This window comes from Amblyomma maculatum, chromosome 5 (genome assembly GCF_055883805.1).
Source record: "Amblyomma maculatum isolate TAMU_Amacu chromosome 5, ASM5588380v1, whole genome shotgun sequence".
Classification (NCBI taxonomy): Eukaryota; Metazoa; Arthropoda; class Arachnida; order Ixodida; family Ixodidae; genus Amblyomma; species Amblyomma maculatum.
The window spans coordinates 30,444,454-30,467,402 of record NC_139348.1 but is presented as its reverse complement, the minus strand read 5'-3'; the positions used below and the strand labels follow the sequence as shown (position 1 = coordinate 30,467,402).

Genomic DNA, 22,949 nt, shown 5'->3' with positions numbered 1-22,949 from the left:
ACTAAAGCATTTGCCTAATATCAGATTCAAATGTAGTCTACCACTTCAATGCACTCAAGCAGTGCCACTATTTGGAGCTCAAATTAATAGGCATGACATTCTGCTATCTTGTGCATACCCTTTTTGGTCCTATGCCTGTGCTGATAAATTCCTGAGCAGTAGTGCCTTCAGGAAATATAGATAGCATTGAAGGGTAGCCTTTTCGTCCTTCAGCATTTTTACTTCACTGCCTCCTGTCAATAGTTCTATCATTCTTTGCTTGAGCAATACTGGGGCTCATTTTCAACATCTTGGCAATAGGTCTGTATGGCTTTCCAACACTCTTGAGAAGATTCCTAGTGATTGGCACCTTTGGAATGGCAACCCATAATGATTCAAGTATGATTTTGAATGCCATAAGCCTGACAAGCTTGTCACTGACAAAGAGGCTCGATGAGTGCCTCCTTGTTCTCACAGCTGAACCATTAGAATAACTCGTGCAGTTTTTGCAATCGGACAAGTTTCCTAATGGCTCACAGTAGTTTGCACTATCTACTTTGCTTGCTGCTTCACCAGGCGATTCAAAAGGATGAGAGGTGGTGTTATGTCACAAGCACAGTGCATTTTTTCACAATTAATTCCCTTCAATTACCGGTGGTTCATACTAAATTTACTTGCGAACAAGTATTATTGTACTCCATGCTTCCCTCCATTAGAAAAATTTTATTTCCATTAAGGCCAGTGCTAGATGCGTTATATCTTTGCGCCCATTGCTGTGACATTGTTCCCGTGTTCTGCTAAATTTGATGGCCGAACATCGAGGCAGCCAGTTTGGAGCAGAATGGAGCAAATGGAGCAGCACTTCCACCCCTGCAAAATGAAATCTTGGCCATGGTCAATAGTAGTGAAAAATGAAGACCAACGTGTGAAACAATTTATTAATAAATTGTTTCACACGTTGGTCTTCATTTTTCACTATATATATATGTGTGTGTATTATATATATATATATTGTAAGAGTATGCTCAGTCTAAGGTCGATGTTCTGGTCGAACGTTTAACTAGCGCGTCAGTCTCTTGCGTCTTCTTTGTCAGTAGTCTTCTTCGTAGCACGCGCCTTTTCGACATACGCTTGTCGTCTTTGTCACCGTCGACAGTCACCGAGCATTGGTGTGACACTACAATATACTTTTTTTCTTTTTATATAGGTATTTTCTATATATGAGTATTTTCTTTTTTAAACAATGGAGTACCTTTCACTGGCATGTGGGAGTTATAGCCTCCACAATAAATGGTTCCTTTTTTTTCGAGTAAAGCTGTTTTGACTCACAATTCAGTATTCTTTAAAAAAAAATCCTCTTTGCGCAGTGATATCTGCATGCAGATTGTTATGTAACTGACAGCAATGACGGCAGGACGCATTTTTCGCACGCAACAATTTTTTTTAGCGTGTATTTGTGCTTTGTATGTATCATTTCTATTTTTCACTGTGCATGTGTCATTTCATGCGGCGTCTGTACGCACACAAAGGCTAGTGTTGCAGGAAGTACGTGGCAGGGCGCGCTGTTTTTTACCATCACAATTTAACCTGCTTTAAACTCTCAAATGATGAGAAAACACGGCACATATGCGCATTTTCTGGCGCCAACTATGACTTCCGTTCACTGGCGACAATTGTAACTCTCAAAAATGTTAAGGAATGAACGCTGGATTAGGCACCTAACACTGATAGAACAATTTTAGAAGCCTACATTTCAATAGGCGCGCGCTTTCATATCGGCGCAGCAGACGACGCGCGAGCGCATTACACAGCAGTAGCAGAGTATGACACATGTCTAAAATGGGCTCGTTGCAAAGCGCGACAAGTGCATCAGGGTTCCTTTTTAAATAACCATTTTGATCGCACTTGATAAAGCACGAATGCCATCGAAAAATCAGCGACCGAACAGCTGGAAACGTAGCCGCGGCTGGTGTATCCATGAGCGCCGGGGCGACCTTAATTCTACTCTGGTGGCGGCGAAATGCCATACTAGCGCCGACGGCCGGCTCCCATTGTTCTCCGCTCCTTTTCCCAGGCACAGAGAGTATAAAGGAGGCTGGTCGGAAGCATGGCTCGGGGCTTTTTCGCCGGGCGGCCAGCCAGCGAAGGGCGGCTAGGCAGCGTCCCAGGCCGGCGGGATGCACACAGACGACGAAGCAGGGTCCTGCCAGACAAAGACTGAAGCGGTGCCTAAAAGAATGTCTTAGGAGTATTAGCGTGAGTGCTGCCACGCGAGAAGCAATGCTTTTGTACAGTCGTCAACGCTTTGGCTCTATTACCCTATCTGCGCCGCAGTGTTTTGTGTTACCGTGGTGAAGCCCTGACCCATGTTCCGTTTTATTCTGCATAGTCCATTGTCGCATAGTTTTATTCTGCATAGTTTTGACCAATGCTGTTTCTTTTTTATTTAATACTTTTCTGTTGATCCAGAATAAACCGGTGTTTTTAAGAAAGACTTGGCTTTTCCCTCGTCCGGCGAGACCATCGCTCGTGGACCCGTATTCTAGAAGGCGGAGCCTTCATGGCGTACACAGCATCATTGTTGATATTTCCAAATACATTGCAATTAGCATGCACATACCATTCACATACATTTGCAGTAGCAAAATAGAACCAGTAATAGTTTACAGAGTGCATGAAGAAAAGTAATGATTATAAAATTGATGGCAGTGACAGAAACTTGCTGGAGAGAATGGAAAAAATATTTGGTCATATTGGAGGGATACCTGATACAGTGGTGGAGGCTAGGAGCAATGGTGGTGGTGCTGGGGAGCTTGCTGGGTCGATGCCAGAAATTTTGAGATTTGTGGGTTCTTAGAGTTAAGCGACAATGAACAATGAATCAAGGCTTGGAGAGGTGAGACGAAGTAATGAGTAAAACTCCTGTTAAACCTAAGTCAGCTGACTGATACTTGCGTATAATTACGTGGTTGAACATTTGTCGTTGCAGCTGTCAAACATATGGTTCAATATTGCCCAGATTCAACTATGTTTGGGCATTCTGCAAAGTGTTCGGTAATGTTCGCCGCCGATAGTGCCTACATCTCATTGGCACATTGAGTATGTACATGCAGTGTGTTTGCAGTCTCTGCACTTCAGCACGGTGACTCTTCAAATCACGTACTCCATAGATGTTTTAAAAGGGCTGCATTCGATTTCCTTACAGCACATCCAATACAGACCTTTTAGAATGCGTGGCGAACGATGCACAGCACTAAGAAGGAACACAGAAAGTGATCTGCGTTGCCTAATCTTTGCTGCAACATCTACGAGGGAGCATTGCTCAGCACCACATTATCTGCACGCATAGAGAAACATGGCTGCGTACAATAGACAACGAACTTCCACACGGGTTTCGTCTTGCTGCCGATCAAAAATTTGAGAGTTGCCTCGTATTAGAAACTACCGATGTTCAACAATTTTCATGTGCACTTAGGCTTGGCTGATCCATCACTAAAAAATGAGCATCGCATTAATGCTGCCATCTGAACTCGTACGTACAGTTTCCAAACTCAGTCCAAAGCAAGCAGCAGGTCATTATTCCGCATTGTCCTCAACTGGAAATTTCCTGGGTATTGCTGCGGTTACTACTGTCGCCAATACACCCAAATGCCCAAATACAGCACTATAAATAACACTAAAGCAAAGAATACATGCAAACATTTTTTTTATAACGAAACTGAAACAAACTTTCACCGTGTTACTCTATGCTTTCACTGCCAGAGGGCTACCGGTAGCTACCCAGGCCAACACCCAGGCTACGTTGCTCCAATGTTGTGCTGCTCTCGCGAAAATGGTTGCTGTGTGCTGCGACGGGTTTGACCATGTTTCGAACGTTGTTAAATGTGCTTCCTCAATTGCAAACTGTCATGAAATGTATTGCGTTTCACATGCATAACTGTTGCAGAAGTGCGTACGCTTGTAAAGTGCCTTCAACAGGTGCCGGCAAGTTTGCTGTGTCTGGCGTTCTTTTTGGTGGCAAGTAGCCTTCAATGCTGAATGCTGGCAACCAACTTTTCTTTTTCACGAAGCTGGTGCCGAAGAATTTTGCCGCTGATTGTCTTCGGAAGCTGATCAACAAACTCCACCTGTTAAGATAACGAGATTCACCATTTATCAGAATGCAGGCTGGACAGCATTCAACGGGCATAAAACTTCAATGCAAAATGCACTGCAGAAATCAACATCGTCATTTCCAAACAACTAAGGTGTCACTAGTTACAGATCTAGCCACTGTAGACACATTCTCATGGAGACAGCAACGTAAAAACCTAAAGATATGTTCGAGGATGCCAGATGACTGAAATTGCCCACCCTGCTGACATGCCTGTCACATCCCTTAAAGGGACAATCTACTGCCAGAAATGAATACAAAAATGTTGGCATATTCTGGTAGATCTTACACTCATTAGCAGTATCAGGGAAAGAACTCATGGTGTAAAGGTCCACAGAAACGATCATCAAGAAGCCACTGATAAACGTGTTCAGTGTGTAGAACGAATCCTTTTTGAGCATTAAGGGAACAGGGTAGTCAAAATTTCCGAAAAAAAAATCGATTTTTTGTTTCTGTGTAATTTCTTTCATTTGCGCGCACGCGAAATATTTACCTCAAAATCAACATTTTTCGAAACCTAGGCAGCATCCAGCCACATTGACACATGCTCGGGATCTGTGCTTTTCCTAAGCTAAAAAAAAAAAAAAAAACTTTTCAGCGCCTATTTTTTGTCACGTTTAGCGGAATGGCAGTCACTCATCTGGCAACAGTGAAAACCTAGCTAGCATACTTCACTTAGCCAAACGAATCCTAAGACGCAGCTGGATTGCAGTGAACTAGCTGGATTACTCGCAACGCACGGCATTTTGCTCGTGTTTCGGCGTGTTTTCGCGGACATACGAGTTGTTTTCGCGGACATACGAGTTTGTTTATACCTTTGTGCTGGTTATTTAGCGGTAATGCAATGACAAAGCCAAAGAAGTGCTTAAAAATACGTCTCTTCTACGGAAACCGGCATAAGTCGATCTCCAATGACGCCAATTCTCCGCAACACAACCCAGGAGTGGGCGCCACGACTGGTCACTACGGAGGCCTGGAAAACAAGGCAGCTAGTGCAGAAAATAAGTGTTGATGATGGAGGGGACTACCAGGCTGGTGGCTATTGAAAAAATGCGTGAGAATTTGTTTCTATAGTCCTATATTGCAATAAAGCTCTTTCTTCCACTTCAAAGCCAATTATCTCAAAACACCAAATTTTGCTGCATTTGACCCTTTTTTTAAGAAACTACAGGCGCAAGGGAGATAAAATTTTCCAGACATTGAGCAAACATTACGGATAGTCTACTGAACTAGGATTATAAATATTATTGCAGACGATTTTTATTTACAGGCAATTTACTGCAGATTATGGCTCTAAAATTTGGTGGGTCCAGTAAAAAAAAGATAAGAAAAAAACTAACCTTTAACCCTTTCACTGTCACGAACGTACCGGTACGTATTCGCGTTTCCTCCCCGCAGTGTCAATAACGTACCCGTACGTATTCTATCTTGCGTTCAAATCTTCGCGCCTCACCGTAAAGCTGCCGCGCTTGGACTTGCTCCGCCATCTGTTGAATCTTTCTACAAGCTGATATGCTCGCTCCGCGCCGATAAGACACATATATGGAAGAGTATGGTGCAACCACGCCCGCCCGTTCTTTGCTCGTGAGAGGGGGCGTGGTCGCTCCGTGACACTACTCTCTCGAGCGAGCGATCCTTCGGCGCGCGCGTGCGTTTATGGGTTCAAAGTTTGTTCTGCCATCTGCGGCAGGTTTGGAGGTTTTTATTTTTATTCTTTGTCGCGCTTCCGCTACGGTGTGGCAAGTTCAGGGTCGCACGCGGTTGCCTCTCTCCGACTGACATATGACTCGATTGCTGCATTCGCTCTCTCCACGCGCCCTCGCTTGAGGACAGCTTGCCGTTAGCAGCAGCAGCACACGAGTGTTTTAGCCCCTTTCCATCTTTTTCTCTTTCGACTTCACTACGCGCCGTTTCTCTCCCTTGTGCTGGCCACTGAATGTGCGCCCTCCGCGCGCGCTTACTTTCGGATGGCGGACCGCGCGGGACCTTCGACGGCTGACTGGAGCGATGGCTCTTCGGGTTCTGATTACCAGCCAAGCTCGGATTCGGACTCAGGATCCACCACACTCTGAAGAAGTATTGAGCGTGTTTTTTTTTTATTTTATCATATATCATTTATAGTCAGACTGATGATGATGATGTTTATTTAAACACCTGCAGAACACTGAAATGTGCAAATTGCATTGACTAATTTATTTGTATACCCATCATGATGCAAAATAAATCTTTATGCTCGTTCCCTGATATGCTCGTTCTCTGAAACCAAGCCGACACTGGGGGTGCGTCCCAGTCAGAAACAGCCGACAGTGAAAGGGTTAAAAAGAAATTATCCTAGTTCAGTAACACTACCTAACATTGCTGATTACAATGCCATCAATGTTAATGTTCTAACCCCAGCAGATCATGAGAAAAAGGGTCACGAACCTAGCCTAAAATGCATGGCAAGAATAGGACCTACCCTGTTCCCTTAACCCAAAGTATAACTCCTTGGAACAAAGCCAGCGATTTATTATTAATTTTTAAAAACAGCGCGTTTTGAAATTTGCGGTCAGAGAAGTTGTCACTTGGCGGTGTCGCATGAAACTATTTCCTTAACCCGTGACGTCACGGGTGAGTTGACTGGCAAAGCTTGCTAGAAGCTGCCATTCGCTGCGGCCACTGCAGCCATGACATCACAGACACACTTCCGGTAGCTGCGAAAGTTGTCTGCTCGTGCGCTGCGCGAACTCAGGCGTGTGCAGGCTGTTGCTACACAGCTTGCCGTCCTTTTCGGTTAGTCAGCCATTGCCCATCAAGTACAACAACCGAAGCGACGCAGTGATCGGCGGAACGAAGCTGCATTTACAAATATCTTATTTATATAACGAGGTTTCAGGAGTACCGGAGTCTCGGCCGACGAGGTGTCAACAGCACGGTCAAGCACCACACGATGGCAGCACCTTCTCGACTGCCGTAAACAATGCCGCTGTGGCCCTTCCTCCCGCATACCATACGCGAATGACACGGCGAATTGTTAGCGGCGATGTCCGAAATAAACCGTGCTAAAATTTGTTGCCGTCTGGAATACTGAGCCGAATATCAAGTATGAAGCCCTCGTGAGGATCGCTGACCAGCAGGAAATTGCTGGTAAGAGCTATAGCCGCGATAAAAGCGAGTTTCTGCTCAAGCCAGTTGCCGCTGGTGCATTTCGGCTCATCCGATTTGCTTGTACAGTGGAGTCCACTTATAACGATACCGGTTTTAACAATATATCGGTTACAACAATAAAAAACCTGCTGTACCGCCCACTTTTGTATGTTTTCTATGGTAAAATAACCCGCTTACTACAATGCCCCTTTGCCACATTATCGGTTATAACAATGAAGTCTCGCTCCTCAATTCCGAAAAGGTAGTTGAATGCAAAATCCTTGAAAAGAAAAGAAAAAAAAATTCCAGCTGCTGCACCCGTCGCGCGCTCGTACAATCGAACCTGTTTTCTGGCCTTCTCCGCATTTCTCCCGCAGCCCTTCCACCCCTCGGAACACAAATAGACTGCACCCATAGCTCTGCGCTGCACCACCCTCCGAAACACAAATGGACTTCGCCAACGCGCCGACAGCGCTGATCCGCTGATCTGCTCACTCACCCGCTCGCCCCTCATTTTGCGCAGTTCTGCAAACAGATTTGGTTGTTTGTGCAAGTTGATTGGGTCGAAGTTGTTCCTGGCCACGCAGTTTCTTCGTCTCGTTTGAATCGCCGCCGAAACGTAAGATGGCTGATCCATCCACTGATTATCGGACAACGTTGCCGGTGAAAAGAAAGCGCACGGCTATCGATTTGGAGACGACAAGTGCAGTATTGCGAAGGAGTACGCACTATCGCAACCGATGGTGCCGACGATCATCCGCTCCTCTGAGAAGTTCAACAAAAAAAATTCCTCGCTTAACAGTGGGCGCAAACGCGTTCGACAAGGCGCCTGACGACGACAGTGATGGCGACGACAGCGACGAGTACGCGGTAGGGCAGGCTGCCTCAACATTCTCGCAAGAGGCCCTGCAGTTGATTCAGTCCCTCTGGCGCTTTGTTTTTGCGAGGGGCCTTCCGCTGCACTACGTGGTGTACCTAGATGCCATGGAGAAGGATGTTGACACGCTTCGCGTGAGACAAGCAAGGTTAACGGACATAGGGTTTTCTCCTGCAAGCCAGTGAGATGTACATGGTGAGATGCTTATGGCGATCTCACCCCAGGGGCCTGCGTGCTCCAATCTCCTCTGCTTTTAAATAAAAGTTACGTCTTTCTCTCTCTTCACCCCAGCATTACTTTGGGATTTCTCAAGCTGACGGGCAGCCGCGGCAACCTTCTCATATTTTTTACAAGACCCCTTTCGGGGTCACCAAAATGTCTCGGCGGAGCTCGCATGTCACTTGCCATCCGTGACCCCTCTCTCCAGTTGTTATGCTTTTTTTCGTGCAAACCGTTTATAATTCAATTATCGGTTATAACAATGGAAATTTTGTGGCACTTGAATATTGTTATAAGTGGACTCGACTGTACTAGCTCTGCGATTAATGCGTCACCAAAGTTAATCCTATGATTATTTTACTATGACAGAATAGGATTCACAACAAGGCAGTTTCATAAGTAGACGATTTACGACAGCGTTGATCAGTTCCACCGTGAAGCCAACAACCGTGGCTTCGAAGCGAAACAATTTAGGCCTAGCGACGACTACGGATGGTCATGCACGACGCCGTCGTTCGCCGCGCTCGTGCGCCCCACCCTCACGGTAATTGTATAACGTACCTCAGCCTGCTCGCGGCATCCCATGCTGCAAGCGTTGCAAACTCGTGTACTTTCATTACAGCTAAGGCCGCGCATTTTTTGACGTTCTGCTCAGCAACAAGCCGTTAAAACAATACTGCAGGCAGGACAAGGCTTCAGTACGCAATCGGTGCGCTGTCAGCCATAATCAAAGATGTCGGATGGCACAGTAGACACCGCATATTCTATACATCGATCTTTAAACTTGATACAGTGGGCAAATGAATAACTTTGTGAAGCAGACCCACTCGTACGTTTCGCGCACTCGGGCGCCGACGAGTAGCCTCCGTCATCAGACAGTGCCATAACCTCGGTTAACGACGCAAACTGAGGTCGCCAAGCTCGGTTTGTGATAACCACGCGGTTAGTGGTGTAACCGTGGTTTGGTCCGCCGTGTAACATGGGCTAACCACGACTTCACGTAACCGCGGTTATGCTAACCGTGGTTAACCCTGCCCGTGAACAGGGGCTGTGCGAACTGGCTAGTGAGGACGGGTTAACGTGAGTACGCCAGCGAGCGAGCGCGCGGCAACAGGAAGTTCGTCGAAGTGACGTATTTCTGGGCGGAGCGTTGAACTTGCTTGTATTCATTTTTTTTAAAGACTTTCTTCGGCGTAAGAGTTGAGAGGGAAAATTGGAAGGGTCATTTTTAATCGCCAATATCTCTGGTGTTGCAGAAGCTACATCGAAATTTTTTGCGGGAGAATGATGAGTGGTTCAATATCTATCAGTGTTAAGGTGTTGTTTAGCCTTCTTGGTGACCATTTCTGTGGATTTTTAACCAGGAATATATGTATTCATGCTCATATCAGCTTGAAGCAGCCTACTTTTCCTCTTTAAATTACAGCTACTTTTCTCCTTTATTTTTCCTTGATTTGCTTTTAAAATGTGTTAAGAACAGAAAACCGCTCAACCAAACACACCGGCACACTTGTAGCGGCGCTGCCGTCAGTAGCGCTGCTATAAGCAAAAATTGTTCTTCGTATCTGCGGTACATTTCAACGGGTTTATTTATTCATTTAATCTTATTCCAAGCAATTTTAGTACTCTGTTATAGCTCTAACAAAATCTGTGTATCTTGTTTAATGACACACTCTGTATGTGACTTAAGCGATGTGGCAGTGATTGTGTTTATAGTTCTAAATGATTTTACCATGCTTCTCAGATTCACAGCTGGGTGTTCATTAATTTGCGGATGAAGCTTTTCAATGAAGAAAAAAAAAATTGTTGAGGAAGTCAGTAGACTGTCCCATAAACAGGTCCCAAGATGGACAAAATCAATGGTAAGATCTTAAAATAGTAAAAAAACACCACAATATCATCATTTCGGACTTCAAGGGAGCGAAAAAATATGTCTGGATTATCGCAATGTTGACTTTTGAAATTGCTCCCAAGAACTTCTAAGGACCATTCATGTAATACAGAACGACCGATTTTTCGGACACCTAATTTTTCGAACATGCTTGATTATTCGGACTTTTTGCTGGCCCCAGTATGTACCTTATAAAGTCAATGTATTACGCAGCTCAAAATTTCGGACACTCTAGGGAGGGCTATTCGATTTTTCGGACATTTCAAGCGTCAGCTGGGCTAACTGCCACACATTTTGAGCGGTGTCGCCGCCATCTTGTTTGTTTACTTTTTTCTTCTATAGCCTTGAAACCGGTGCCAGCCTTGCGTGCCGCTCCTCTGCTAAGCTGACGCTGGATCGAGGCTATATTATTCGCCTAGGAGTTTCCGCTTCCGGAACAACAACGCTGCCGGAGTGCTTTTTTTTTTTTTTTTAGCTTGGTCGCTTTGACTGCCTGTTCCTCTGTAGAGAAACACTTATCACCAACCATATTATTTATTAGAACCCGTTTGTGATAAGTGTTTCTCTTCTGTTTCAAGTACCCAAAAAGGCGGAGTTCCGCCGAAGATGTTCTCGCCGTGTTCCTCTGTGTGTTTGCTGTGCCTTTCACGTGCGTTGCCGAGCGTAGCGAGTAGGCCTATCCGTGATCGTTCTGCACTCTGTTGCTACCGTGGTCGCTACTGTGGCTCGCATTTAATTGAATCGGCTTCAGTTCTGAAGCTGTTCCGAATTTTATAAGGAGCCTTTTTTCTTTCTTGCGTGCAACGCGGCAGCGAGAAGGCACTCAACGGAGTCAGTGTTGTGATCCAGTGGTTCGTAATGAAGAAGCAATCATCGATGTTGTCGTCGGCCTCGAAGACACCCATGAAGCGAGGCAAGTACCTCACCATGTCGATGGCGAAGAAAGCGGCTATTGTGAAGCTCGTGGAAGGTGGCCGATCACAGGCAGACGTCGCGAAAGAGTTCTAGGTTTCGAGACAAACTATTTCGGACTATCAAGAACAAGCAGAATATTTTGGAAGCAGCGGAGAAGTCAACTGGGTGTCATCAGAAGCATGTAAGCAAAGGCACCTACCCAAAGCTCGAGGAGGCCCTCATCGTATGGCTCAAGTCAACAGTGGCCAGCAAGGTGACCCGGTGGCCTTCTCAAACAAAAAGCTGAGACGATGGCGCTTCAAATAAACACTGAAGGTTTTAAGGTGAGCGACGGCTGGCTACGAAATTTCAAGAAGTGTTTCGACCTCAGTTCTAAAAAACTGTGCGGCGAATGTGCAGCTGTTGATTTGAGTCTTGTCACGGACTACCGCTCAGAGAAACTACAGTCGCTCTTACAAGAGTACTCGCTGAATGACACGTTCAACTGCGACGAGATTGGACTTTTCTTTAAGCTTATGCCGGAGAAGACCCTTGCCTTTGCTGATGACCCCTGCCATAGCGGAAAACACAGTAAGGAGCGGGTTACAGTTTTGATCGGCAGCAACATGTCGGCGACAGAAAAACTGCCGATGCTCATCATCGGCAAGTCGAAAGCCCCAAGGTGCTTCAAAGGCGTAAAGATCCTGCCTGTCTTGTATGAGGCTAACAAGAAGACGTGGATAACGCAGCAGCTTTTTGAAAGCTATGTGCAAAAACTGGACCATAAGTTTAACCAAGAAGGCCGCCGAGTTTTGTTGTTCGTTGACAACTGCACTGCACACAGGCACATTCACAACTTGAAGGCTCTGCGCGTCGAGTTTTTGCCACCAAACATGACAAGTGTCCTGCAGCCGATGGACCAAGGTGTGATCCGAAACCTCAACGTCAACTATCAGTCACACTTACTCTCGCGTGTGGTGGTGTGCCTCGACAGTGGGAAAACCTACTCTGTCGATTTGCTTGGAGCACTTAGTATGTTCGACGATGCGTGGAAGTCAGTGGCACTCTCAATGCTGCGCAATTGCTTCCGCCACGCGGGATTTGTGCTGAAAGACGAGTCAGCTGCTTTGGACGAGGAGAGCGTCATCGAGCAGCTGTCGGGCAGTGAGCAGCTCATTGACGACCTTCGCACTGTTGAAATTCCATCGAGCGCCCCGTTTTCAGAGTTCACAGACGTGGACCACGAGTTGGAACTGTGCGCTGGGCTCACTGATGCAAAAATTATTCGCCAAGTGCTTGCGGAGTCTGAGAGCGACGACAACGATGACTCACCTGCAGCAGCGCAGCCGACGCAAGCTGAGCTGATGCAAGCGGTCGCAACCCTTTCATCGGCTTATGGCGACACTACGACTCTCGCTGAAATTCAGGGACCTGTTGTCATGGAAGCGGAGCGTGGTGCAGAAAAGCATTCATGACTTTTTCCTGCCTCAAGGTCAATAAATTGGGCTTTTTTTGTGCACATTTGGTTTTTCAGACATTTTCGCGGCCCGTTTAGAGTCCGAAAAATCGGTCGTTGACTGCATTAAATTTCTGGTGTGTGAAAACCGATGCAAATTTTGCCTCCTTTTAAGTGAAAACAGCTTGACAGTGGCTGTTTTTCTCCCAATTCTATCAAAGGCTTTAATTTACGCTCACTATCTGGAAAGTGGAAAGCAGAATTGCCATAATGGTAAGGACTTGTTCTGCAAGTGCAACGCAGCAGCACCGGAGCTTTTCCGTACTGGCTTCACTGCATAAACAGCATGTGACAAACAAGATGCGAAGTTTCACTACGTTGAAACAATGGTAACAGCACGCACGTGAAAGCAAGCGAAACTCACACTTGTGCCATAGCAACGAGATTAGAAAGACAGTCCAAAACTAGGCATTTACCATTTTAAATTGCATGCAGTTGCAGGCTAATCTGACTGGCTGATTATGCAACCGATAGCTGCCACCACAGGCTGACAGTGGAGCTCTGGAAACAAAACCATGCGTACCAAGCGATGTTTCTTCATGACGTAAAATGCCACAATCTATAATTTTGCCCTCAGATCATGTGACATGGTTTTGTGCAGATCACAGATACTTCTTTTGAATGTGCTGCACCCAGGGTGCAGGTTCACATACTTTGTCACATTGTTCACAATCACCCGGAGCCATCAGTCTCTACTAGCCCCTCTCTCTCTCTCTCTCTCTCTCACACACACACACACCAAGGTCAATGAGCATGATCGGGAACAGTCGCTTCTCTTAATTAAGCAATGCAGCAAAGCGGAAAAGAACGTATTGGTGAGACGGTCTTGCAAAATGCATGATAGCGATTATGTCAAGATAGAACTGCATGGTGCTCATTCAATAATATGTTTTTAACATTACACCAATGGGACACAAAAAGGTTGCTAAACTACTCAGAAAAAATTTTGCACCGTATGCTACGGTATGGTATGGTACATATAGTTTAAAATACCAAAACAACTCAGGTTATAAGAGCTACCATCGTGGAGGACTCTGGATTAATTACAACCACTTGTGGCTCTTTGAAGGGCACATGAAAAGCTATATACTAAAATTATAAAGTGTGCATAAGTAATACAGTCGAATCCAGATATATCGAACTCAAAGGGGATCGCGAACTAGTTCGATATACAGAAATCGATACAGCCACGTCAGCCGCCACGCGCAGAGGGTTCGCAACACTCGCTGGAGAAAGCGTCCGACGTTCTGTCTGAAAACGGGCTGAGCTGGCTTGGTGCATGCGTAGCGCGTGCTACTACGAACGAAGGCCGGGAAAGAGGAAGGAGTGAGATAGCTCGGCAAAAGAATGGGCACACCCTTGCGCATCGCTCTGTCACATTTTTCCCCTCTCGTTCCCACCGGTTCTCTCTGGTTCATTTAAGCACATGGCTCGCAAACGTCATGTGCTGGCACGCAGGATACGATAACCGCAAATGCGCGAGCATTCAGGGAATGGGCGCGCCGCTGCCCTAGCCGAACTGTCTCCTCTCATTACTTCCGCGCGTGACTTGAAAATGTCACGTGGCAAACGGACGAGGGTGATGCGATCGTCTTTGGGGAAGGCACACTTTCCAGTGCGTGGTGCAGAGTTCGATATATCAAACGACCGGTGAAATTGAGTTTGATATAAGACCCGGCTTTCCTATACTTTTACATGGGATTTTCAAGGGGATATTCCGTGAGTTAGATATAACCAAAATTCGATATATCCGGGTTCGACTGTGGTATTTCGTCATCCCTCTCTGCAACGCAGAAATTTTTAAGCTGGCTTTAACAAGCTGCCAGGAGCACTTTATAAAACAACTGTTTGTAAATTATAGACTCCTCGCAAAGCTCTCAATTCTGACTCGAATACTCACAGATACCACCTCTACGGATTTCTTGCATTAGATTTTTATTGCAAGTAGCCTTTCACAGGCCCTTTACTGTGCACTGACATTGCACAATACAGAGGCACCAGCAAGTTGCTTTCATCCAAATGCAGCCTCCATGGCTGGGATTGAACTGCTGATCTCGCTATCACCAGATGAGTACCCTGACCACTGAACCACAACAGAAGGCCGTGGAATAAGGCACGGTTTGATATGGGATATGAGGCTTAATGCCTCATAGCTGCATTCTTACGGTCTATAATCACAAAGCAATGGAGCATCCCAGATTGATTTCGACCGTTTGGGGGTGCTCCCATGTTCACCAATGTTGCTCAGCATATAGGCGCTTTTTTGCATTCTGCCTCCACGAAAATGTAGCTACTACAATTGCAATTCAACTAAACAGAGTTTCTTTTTGAAGGATGCCTTTTAAACTATTCCTTCATGAGAGTGTAGATAAAGAAAAATTTGTCCTGGTCCGGGGCTCGAACCCGGAATCACTACCTTTCTGGGGCAGTTGCTCCACCTTCTACTCCTCTATTACTCCATCTTTGGGGATTATTCTCTGAATATTTTGAAAAATTACCCTAGACTGTCTCACAAAGCCATCAGTCAGAGAGATCAATCATATATGTTTAGAATGAAAGTTGAGCTGACCTTTCGGGGATACTTGTATGGTGCGGTGTGTTTCTTGACGTGCTGCTGCAATTCTTCAACCAGGCGGCTGGGATCCGTCGCCTTGTAGTCTGGCCTCAGCACAACAAAAGCCTTGACAACCTCTCCGCGATCAGGGTCCGGACTCGCAACCACAGCGCACTCTACAACCGCGGGGTGTTCCACCAAAACACTCTCAACTTCAAACGGCCCAATGCGGTACCTGCACGACACAGGAAATGCGCAGAAAAGTTGAGCACACAACAATGCCATCAATACTTAGCAGCAGCTCCATGCGCAAGGTGCATTCCATGTACAAAAAAAAAGAAAACAGTGCTTCAGGGATAACTACTTCGCAAAACCTAAATTCCAAAGGTTCCCAAAACCTCAGACTATATGTTCCATCATTTAACAAGGTACAATGAGAAGCTACACCACAATCAGGGTGCACAAACAACAGGTCATACTCTATAGGGCACGCTTAATGATTTGAAGGAAAATCACCCTCTCCACACGACATGTACCTGAGATCACAATGTTCAGCATACGACTCCTACAAGTATGCGTGCAGCCAGCATATTCAGCGCAGTATGGCTCAGTTTTAAAACTCCAACTGCCTTGTCAAGAATGTGCACTGCACGTAATCCAGAAGACGCAATGACACTGCCCTCTGCCCCTTTGCAGAAAGCATGCCCCGGCTAGGGTATCGCAAGCCCCCTCGTTAATGATCCGCAAATCCGCCGACTTCAACTCATCGTAGGGTTTTCTTTTTCTTCCATCAAAGATTCTTTTACCAACATGAAATAAACGTTTTCACTGGTAAAGTGAGTAAACCCTGCTCAGCAAAGACACGGTGCTCAGAACTGAGTTCCTCTTTTTTTTTTAGCTTTCATATGGCAGCCAAGCACATTTTTCAGTAGAACTTCGATGATACATTCCTGGTTCATATAATTTCCCATTTCATATGTTCAAAATTTCTGGTGTGGAATGGAGGGCCGCAGTTGGTTGGTTGGTTGGTTCACAGGAAAGGAAAGGCGCAGTATCTGTCACACTTGCTCTGTGGACACCTGAACCATGCCGTAAGGGAAGGGAGGAAGGTGGGAGTGAAAGTGGAAAGAGAGAAAGGGGAGCCGTAGTGGAGGGCTACGGAGTAATTTCGACCACCTGGGGATCTTTAACGTGCGCGCTGACATCGCACAGCACACGGACGCCACTTCGTTTCGCCTCCATCGAAACGCAGCCGCCGAGGTCGGGTTCGAACCCGGGAACTCCGGCACAGTAGTCTGGCGTCTTACCACTGCGCCACTGCGCCACCCCGGCGGGGCAACAAATGCATTTTTGTTTCTTCAAATTCTTCGTAGCAAATGTGGGAGGTGGGTTCGTTATGCGACACAAGTAAATAAGGTGAATTTACTGTAGTGCAAGTCGTTCTTGTCAGTTTTTTCGAGGCCATTCGATAATTCAAACTTTTTTTCAAGTTACGTGAAGTTCAAATTAAAGAGGTTTTACTGTACTCGCTGCATACGAGCGGGCCGGGTTTGGGGAAGCAGCATGAGCGCAAGCGCCGCAACTGTAAAAGCCATTGTGATGGCTTCTCCACATGTCACTGGTGTAATGGGCGAAGCATCCTGAAACAATAAAGGAAGCGATCCTGGCTCGCCATTCCTTCTATGAAAATCTCTTCCCTTTGGATAACGCAAATATGAACTTAATTCTGCGAGAGCTAAAAAAGGTGGTGCACATATTTGATGTCTATAAATACTAATGTACACTTTTGTGCAGTGAAAGTCTGAATTTTAAATACCTTTATACCTTTCAGCAATTCACTTTTTTAATATTAGGCAGTTCAGATCATACGTTTTTGCAGATATTTTTTTCTGGCATTTTTTTTAAAACATATCAATAAGGTTTTACTGTATTTCAAATGCCAACATGTCAACAATTGCACACCTTGCAACTATATGTATCACACTTTTGCATATTGAATACAACAAACTATGACACAAACTGTTCAGTGTGCTTTACCTTTCGCTGATAGGCCTGCCTGATGCTCTATGTGTTCTTACAAGTACAGGTGTACATTCTGAAGAATCTTTTTGCGGTAAGAAAATGAGTTTGAAAACCTCATTTTTAAAAAAACTGTCCAACTTTCAGTCTTCTCTATAAGCCAGCTGCTGTATAATATTTTTTGAAGCAATTTTAAATTCTGATGCACATTCCTTTATGCGTCAAAAAGACTGAGGCAGGGATACAGACCACATTTCTGGTCTTTTTATGAACACATTAGTGCCAATGTTTAGGAATTTTTCCTACTAACCCAGTTGTCAAAGCAGCTTGGGAGTGATGTCATTAAGTTTCTAAAGCTATTGCGAATGCATTTTCACCATTTGTATGCATAAGGTGCATGCGAGCAGCTTGTGTTGTATAATGGGTTAAAGCAGTGCTAAAAATGACAAGAAAACACACCCTGCTGAGATGATCACATCATCTGCACGAGAATAGAACCAGAAGTAGCCATCTACATCCGCAGAAGCACGATCGCCTGTGTAGTAGAAACCATTCCGAAATGCGCTGGCGGTCCTCTCAGGGTCATCCTAGAAACACACAACAGAAATGCACTGTGTGGCTGGACTCCAATGTAAAGGAACTTTAATTGGTGTATTTTAAGAGATCACCTAACAAGACTGTAGCATGCTTACGAGACCACAGTGTAATGCAGAAGATGACACTGCATAATACCTAATCATGTATTGTAAGTATTGTATGTATTGTAATCATGTATTGTAAGTACAAATATTGCAAATTTTGCAATATTGTGCAAATATTGAAATGTTTGAATATGAATCAAATACAAATATACGAAAAAAACGTCTCTGAATATCGAACATCTGACCAGTAAAAAAAAATTAGAAATAACAATCACTTGCTTATTTCAAAAGTCAAATGGTAGTTGCAAATAAGATTGAACTACCCTTGCACAGAAGTGTATATCATACTGAAATATCCTGTGCATTTATTATACAGGACTCCATATAGTAGTTTCTTTTGTACAGGAAGGACCTGCAGGCGCTACAGCTGTCATATTCCTGTTGAATACAGTAAACTCATTAATTTGACCTTCAAGGAACCAGAAAAAATTGTCCAAACTAGCCGAAAGCTCAAAATTTCGAATGGGCCTGAAAAAAACTGCCGAAGGCTATTCGCATAACAGTAATATATACGATGAACAACTGGACAGTGACTGTCTGCATCTGAGATCAAATCAAAGTGAGTGTGACGTTTTATTTCCTGGTTTTGTCACATGCTTCACTTCGCGCACACTGTCGTTTTCATAAAATGACCCCCTCACGTTTTGAGGATGCTTCACTGCGCAGTCTACGCGGTGAAGCATTGCGGGGAAGCATGCAGTGCGGGCAATCTGTGCTGAATTTTCGGTCTATTCGGTAATTTAGGAATATTCGAAGATTCCAAATATCATTCCACTCATACTTGAAATTTCAAATATTTACCCACACCTAATGGTAAGTTAGCAGCATGCTACTTAGGCAGCAAAAATTTTCTAGGGCAGGACTAGGCCCTACAGTGTACTTAATATACATGTAAAGTAGATATTGGAATAAAGAAGTCTAGTTTTCATCCTGCTTGCAAAAGAATACTAAATTCTAAGGAATTATAATAACCAGGTTTCTAAGCACAGTATTTCTCCATAACAGCATCAGCTTGAGACAGCACAGGTATTCATAAGGTCCCTTTCTTTTCTGATGAATGTGCTGTTTAGTGTGTGATTAAGGGTACTAATGATACTGAATTATGACAAACTGACCTGGACTCAGTCACTACCTTGTGGTGAGTAAATAACCCTAATTTCAACTAAACGCAAAGCTATGCAGTTCTCATGTCACACAACACCACAAATCTTCCAATCTATTTGGTTAGCAATGAGACCTTACTACTACTCTAATCTTAAGAACATCTTGATGTCTTTCTAACCCTGAACTTCTCCTGTAATGATCATGCAAGCCATATTGTTGCCACAGCTAATCACACATTGCAATATTTAAAATGAAACTTTGCTGCTGCTTCTTCTCACCCCCTCTCTCATGCCCTCTGCATGGGCCATGAGAGAATATAAAATACAATAGCAGACTGATTTTTCAAACTCGAATAATTTGAACTTGTGCAATATTTCAAACTTCATTCAGGAACCGTCACGTAGCCCATAGGAGCGTGTACATTTTCATGATCGATATTTTGGACTCTATGGTGTCAATTTTTTGGACCAAATTTGCCACGAGCAATGCTGTGGACATCTTTCTTTGGCCGAAGGTTCGTTTTCTTGGCACCACTTTAACGCGAGCGGGCGCATTGTTTTCGCAAACAACCGGTTTTGCGTGGTCATGAACGCTAGGAGAAGCATTCATTCGGACAGACTAGCTAGGCTCTTTGTTCATCGTCACCATTTAAGGCAGTAGCAATAAGCAAATGCTCGACCTTTTCATCGTGGCAGCCAAGAAAGAGTGCGTAATCAGATTGAAAATCGAACGTGAGCACCGTCTGCCACAGCTCGCTCTGCCTTCTGCCACCGCCGCCACCTGTGGGAAAGGGAAGATTCGGTGCAATCCTGATTCATGGGGGCTCTCGTTCCGCTCACATTTTTGCCGCGAGTTCCATCTCAAAGTCTTGACTATCGTCGTTAACCATGGAAAGTGAATGTTATTGCTTTGCTTGGCACGTGCATTCATTCACGGCATAATAGACTATGTCGCAGTGCGTCGTGAAGTAGTATGGACATGACGAAAGCATGACTGGCCAAAATATTCTAACTGAAGGGTTATAGCGGTTACAGCTTAGCATGATCCGCTTCTGCGGAGCACCACTGCACACGTGGTGACAGCCTTGAGCGAGTTGCATGCTAGCTGGTGGCGCGCACACCTTCTGCGTCTGCAACAGCAAGCACGAGCGCACTGGCGGCCACGCCTGCCATATCGAATCACGCGAGCGTGTGCGCATGGGAGGTGCGCTGAAGCCAATCACAGTAGCAGATTGCGCTATGCTATAAATCCGTTATCGGATTTCGACGGATTACTGAGCTGACGGAATTTCCGGATTGTTCGATTATTCGGACCATTTCCCGGGTTCCACCAAGTCTGAAAATACGGTCGGCAACTGTAAATAAAAAAAGGAACGACAAAATTTCTAATGTTCAAGCTGTTTCTTCTCAGACGAATTACATTTTTTGAGGTCATAGATTTTTCGGACTACTCTATTATTCCGCCCATTTTTCAGATCGCGTCGAGTACAAAAAAAATCAATCAGCGGCTGCGTACTGAATAGTGATATACAGCCTTTGTCAAAAGTGTAGAGCTCAGGGGGTCTGCTTCTGAGCTCTGTCATAGCGCTGATTTAGTATTAGTGGAGGTACTTCAAATTGGAGATGGTAGGACAAAAGATCTCCTTACCATCAGGAGATTTGTAACACTGAAAATGCATTACAAGACGCACAAAGTGGCTCAGAAGCAGACTCCCTGGACTCTACACTTCTGACAAAGAGTACATTCCCTTCAGTCCAGTACCTCTGAGTTTCACAATTCATAAAAGCAGTTACAACCTGGGACCAAAAATTTATTGAACATTAGTCATGATGACTTTTTTTTTTTCTTCACAGAAGGTCAGCAGCAAAGCCTCAAGCTTATTGAGTGAATGCTCCTTTCACACTGAGTTCTATAAAACATATGGCTGAACACAAACCACTGTGACCTTACCATGTAGCATGAGAAAAGCCCTAGAGGTCGTTTATTGCCAACAGCAACAGCTATGAGACCAGTCTCACCAACAGCAACCTCTTTTCCATTTTCATCATGAATCTAAAAGAAAATTTTGACACAATTTAGTTCAAATGAGACAAAAGCATGCTTTATTTAAAGAGGACGACATGTAAACAAAAGATTACAGGAAGTGCCTGAGCTTAATAAACCACTCTTTTCCAATAGTGCCACTGAAATGTTTACAAACCTCTCTAAGAGCTTAAGGGGTTAGTAAAAACGGTGAAATATGCAAGGCAGAAGGCACATCAATAAAAATTTATGCAATAATGGTAACACACTTCACAGGTAAAATCCAATGGTTAGGCCCAACTAGTTACAAAAAGCACTTTGCTAACTGTTTGAGAAAAAGCAATAACCAATCCTGTCCCAGACTTGCACAATTTAAAAATGGCTAATTTCCATGCCGTGGCCACTCGCAATGGCAACCGAGTACAGGTATCCAAAAAAATAAAAAAATTCCAAACATGAATTTCACAGAAAATATGAACTTCCTCTTTGTCTGGAGGACCTGCCAGGGGGGCAAACTTGGCAGAATGCCAGTGGCCTTGACTAAAAATTTAGCCTAGACTCCTCGCTCATCTTTCACGTTGAGACATGGTAGCGGGAGTGCCGTTCACAAGCAGCCTGCGTTGCATGTGTAGCTTCACTGCACGATTCCCTGCATGGCCTTTGATGAGCACACATTTTGGGAGCAGCGGAAGAACTGCGATAGAAGCGCGTAAAAAAAATGACAGAGTCTCTTATATGTCTCTTAAGAGAATTGTATTGTATTTTATTGGGTTTTTTGGTGCATAAGCAACTCAGGCTATTGTGTGCCAGGAACAAGGCTTGTTTTTATTTTGTGAATAAGGACTGATATTTTTTTCATTAAAGGTTGTTCAGGAGCTTTGCATCCTTTAGAAAACAGAGAACATTGTGAACCTCGGCCAGTGCATCTTTTGCCACCAGCAGGCTGGGATGGAAAGGGGTATGTTCTGTGTAAAAACATGCAAAATATTTTTTCCTTAACTTCTCTAGTTCAGTGCATGAAATTAAGATATGATTTATTGTTAGTTCAACTCCTCATCCTTCACACAGACGTCTGTCTCCTTTATTTAGAATGAAGCTGTGTGTCAGATGAATGTGTCTGATGCGAAGACGACACAAAATTACTTCTATGAAGCGTTTTTGATGACTGCATGGTTTCCATTCTTCAGTGATCGATTTGACAAGGTGTAATTTGTTATTTACTTTGTTATTCCATGAAGTCTACCATTTTAGCCTCAGCTTTCTTTTAACAAGTCTTGTAACATTTTTATGCGGTGCTGACTGGTCAAATTTTAAATGACGGGCTGCCACAGCACATGCATCGGCTCTCTCGTTGCACTAATTCCAACGTAGCTTGGCACCCAACAAAATTTAATCGTATATTCCTGTGTTTCTGCAGCTATTATATCATGTATGATGTCTCCAATTAAAGGTTCGGTAGCATTTCTTTGATGTAATGCTACGATAGTGCTGAGAGAATCTGTATAAATGATGCTGTTTTCAATACCTTTAATATTTTTTCTACCACCAAAGAAACAGCGTGGCAATCAGCTGTGGACATTGATGAGAACTCTGGTAAATCTATTTTTTCCCATTTTTCTTGCATCACAGCACTTCCAACGTGAAACGCTGTCTTAGATCCATCTGTATAGAATGCTGTGTAATGTCTATTTTTTATTTAGTGCCAAGAACTCTCGTACTATGTGCTCATGTGGTGTTTGTTTCTTATAGCATGTGTCAACATAAAGTCGTGCACATCAAGGAAATTGTACCAGGGGGCAAGTGGACTGGGTTTTCTGGCAATATTTGGAATAGAATCAAGTATGTCTAATTCTTGACATATCTGCTCGAAGCGAAGAATTAAGTCTGATTGCTT

The 22,949-nt window shown here is 44.4% G+C and overlaps 1 protein-coding gene across 3 annotated transcripts in view; it reads right to left on the bottom strand.

Annotated features, from left to right (window-relative positions):
- Positions 1-2,370: 2,370 nt before the first annotated feature.
- The window catches only part of LOC146187945 (acyl-coenzyme A synthetase ACSM3, mitochondrial-like), a 105,571-nt gene continuing 84,992 nt past the window's right edge, over positions 2,371-22,949 (bottom strand). For all 3 annotated transcript variants that reach the window (XM_084603574.1, XM_084603576.1, XM_084603575.1), the window contains 4 exons: positions 20,984-21,085; positions 17,688-17,815; positions 15,225-15,444; positions 2,371-4,106 (listed from right to left, as the gene is read on the bottom strand). In XM_084603574.1, coding sequence (XP_084459700.1) covers positions 4,008-4,106; positions 15,225-15,444; positions 17,688-17,815; positions 20,984-21,085 — 549 coding nt within the window. In that variant the 3' untranslated portion in view covers positions 2,371-4,007. The remainder of the gene's footprint in view (positions 4,107-15,224; positions 15,445-17,687; positions 17,816-20,983; positions 21,086-22,949) is intronic.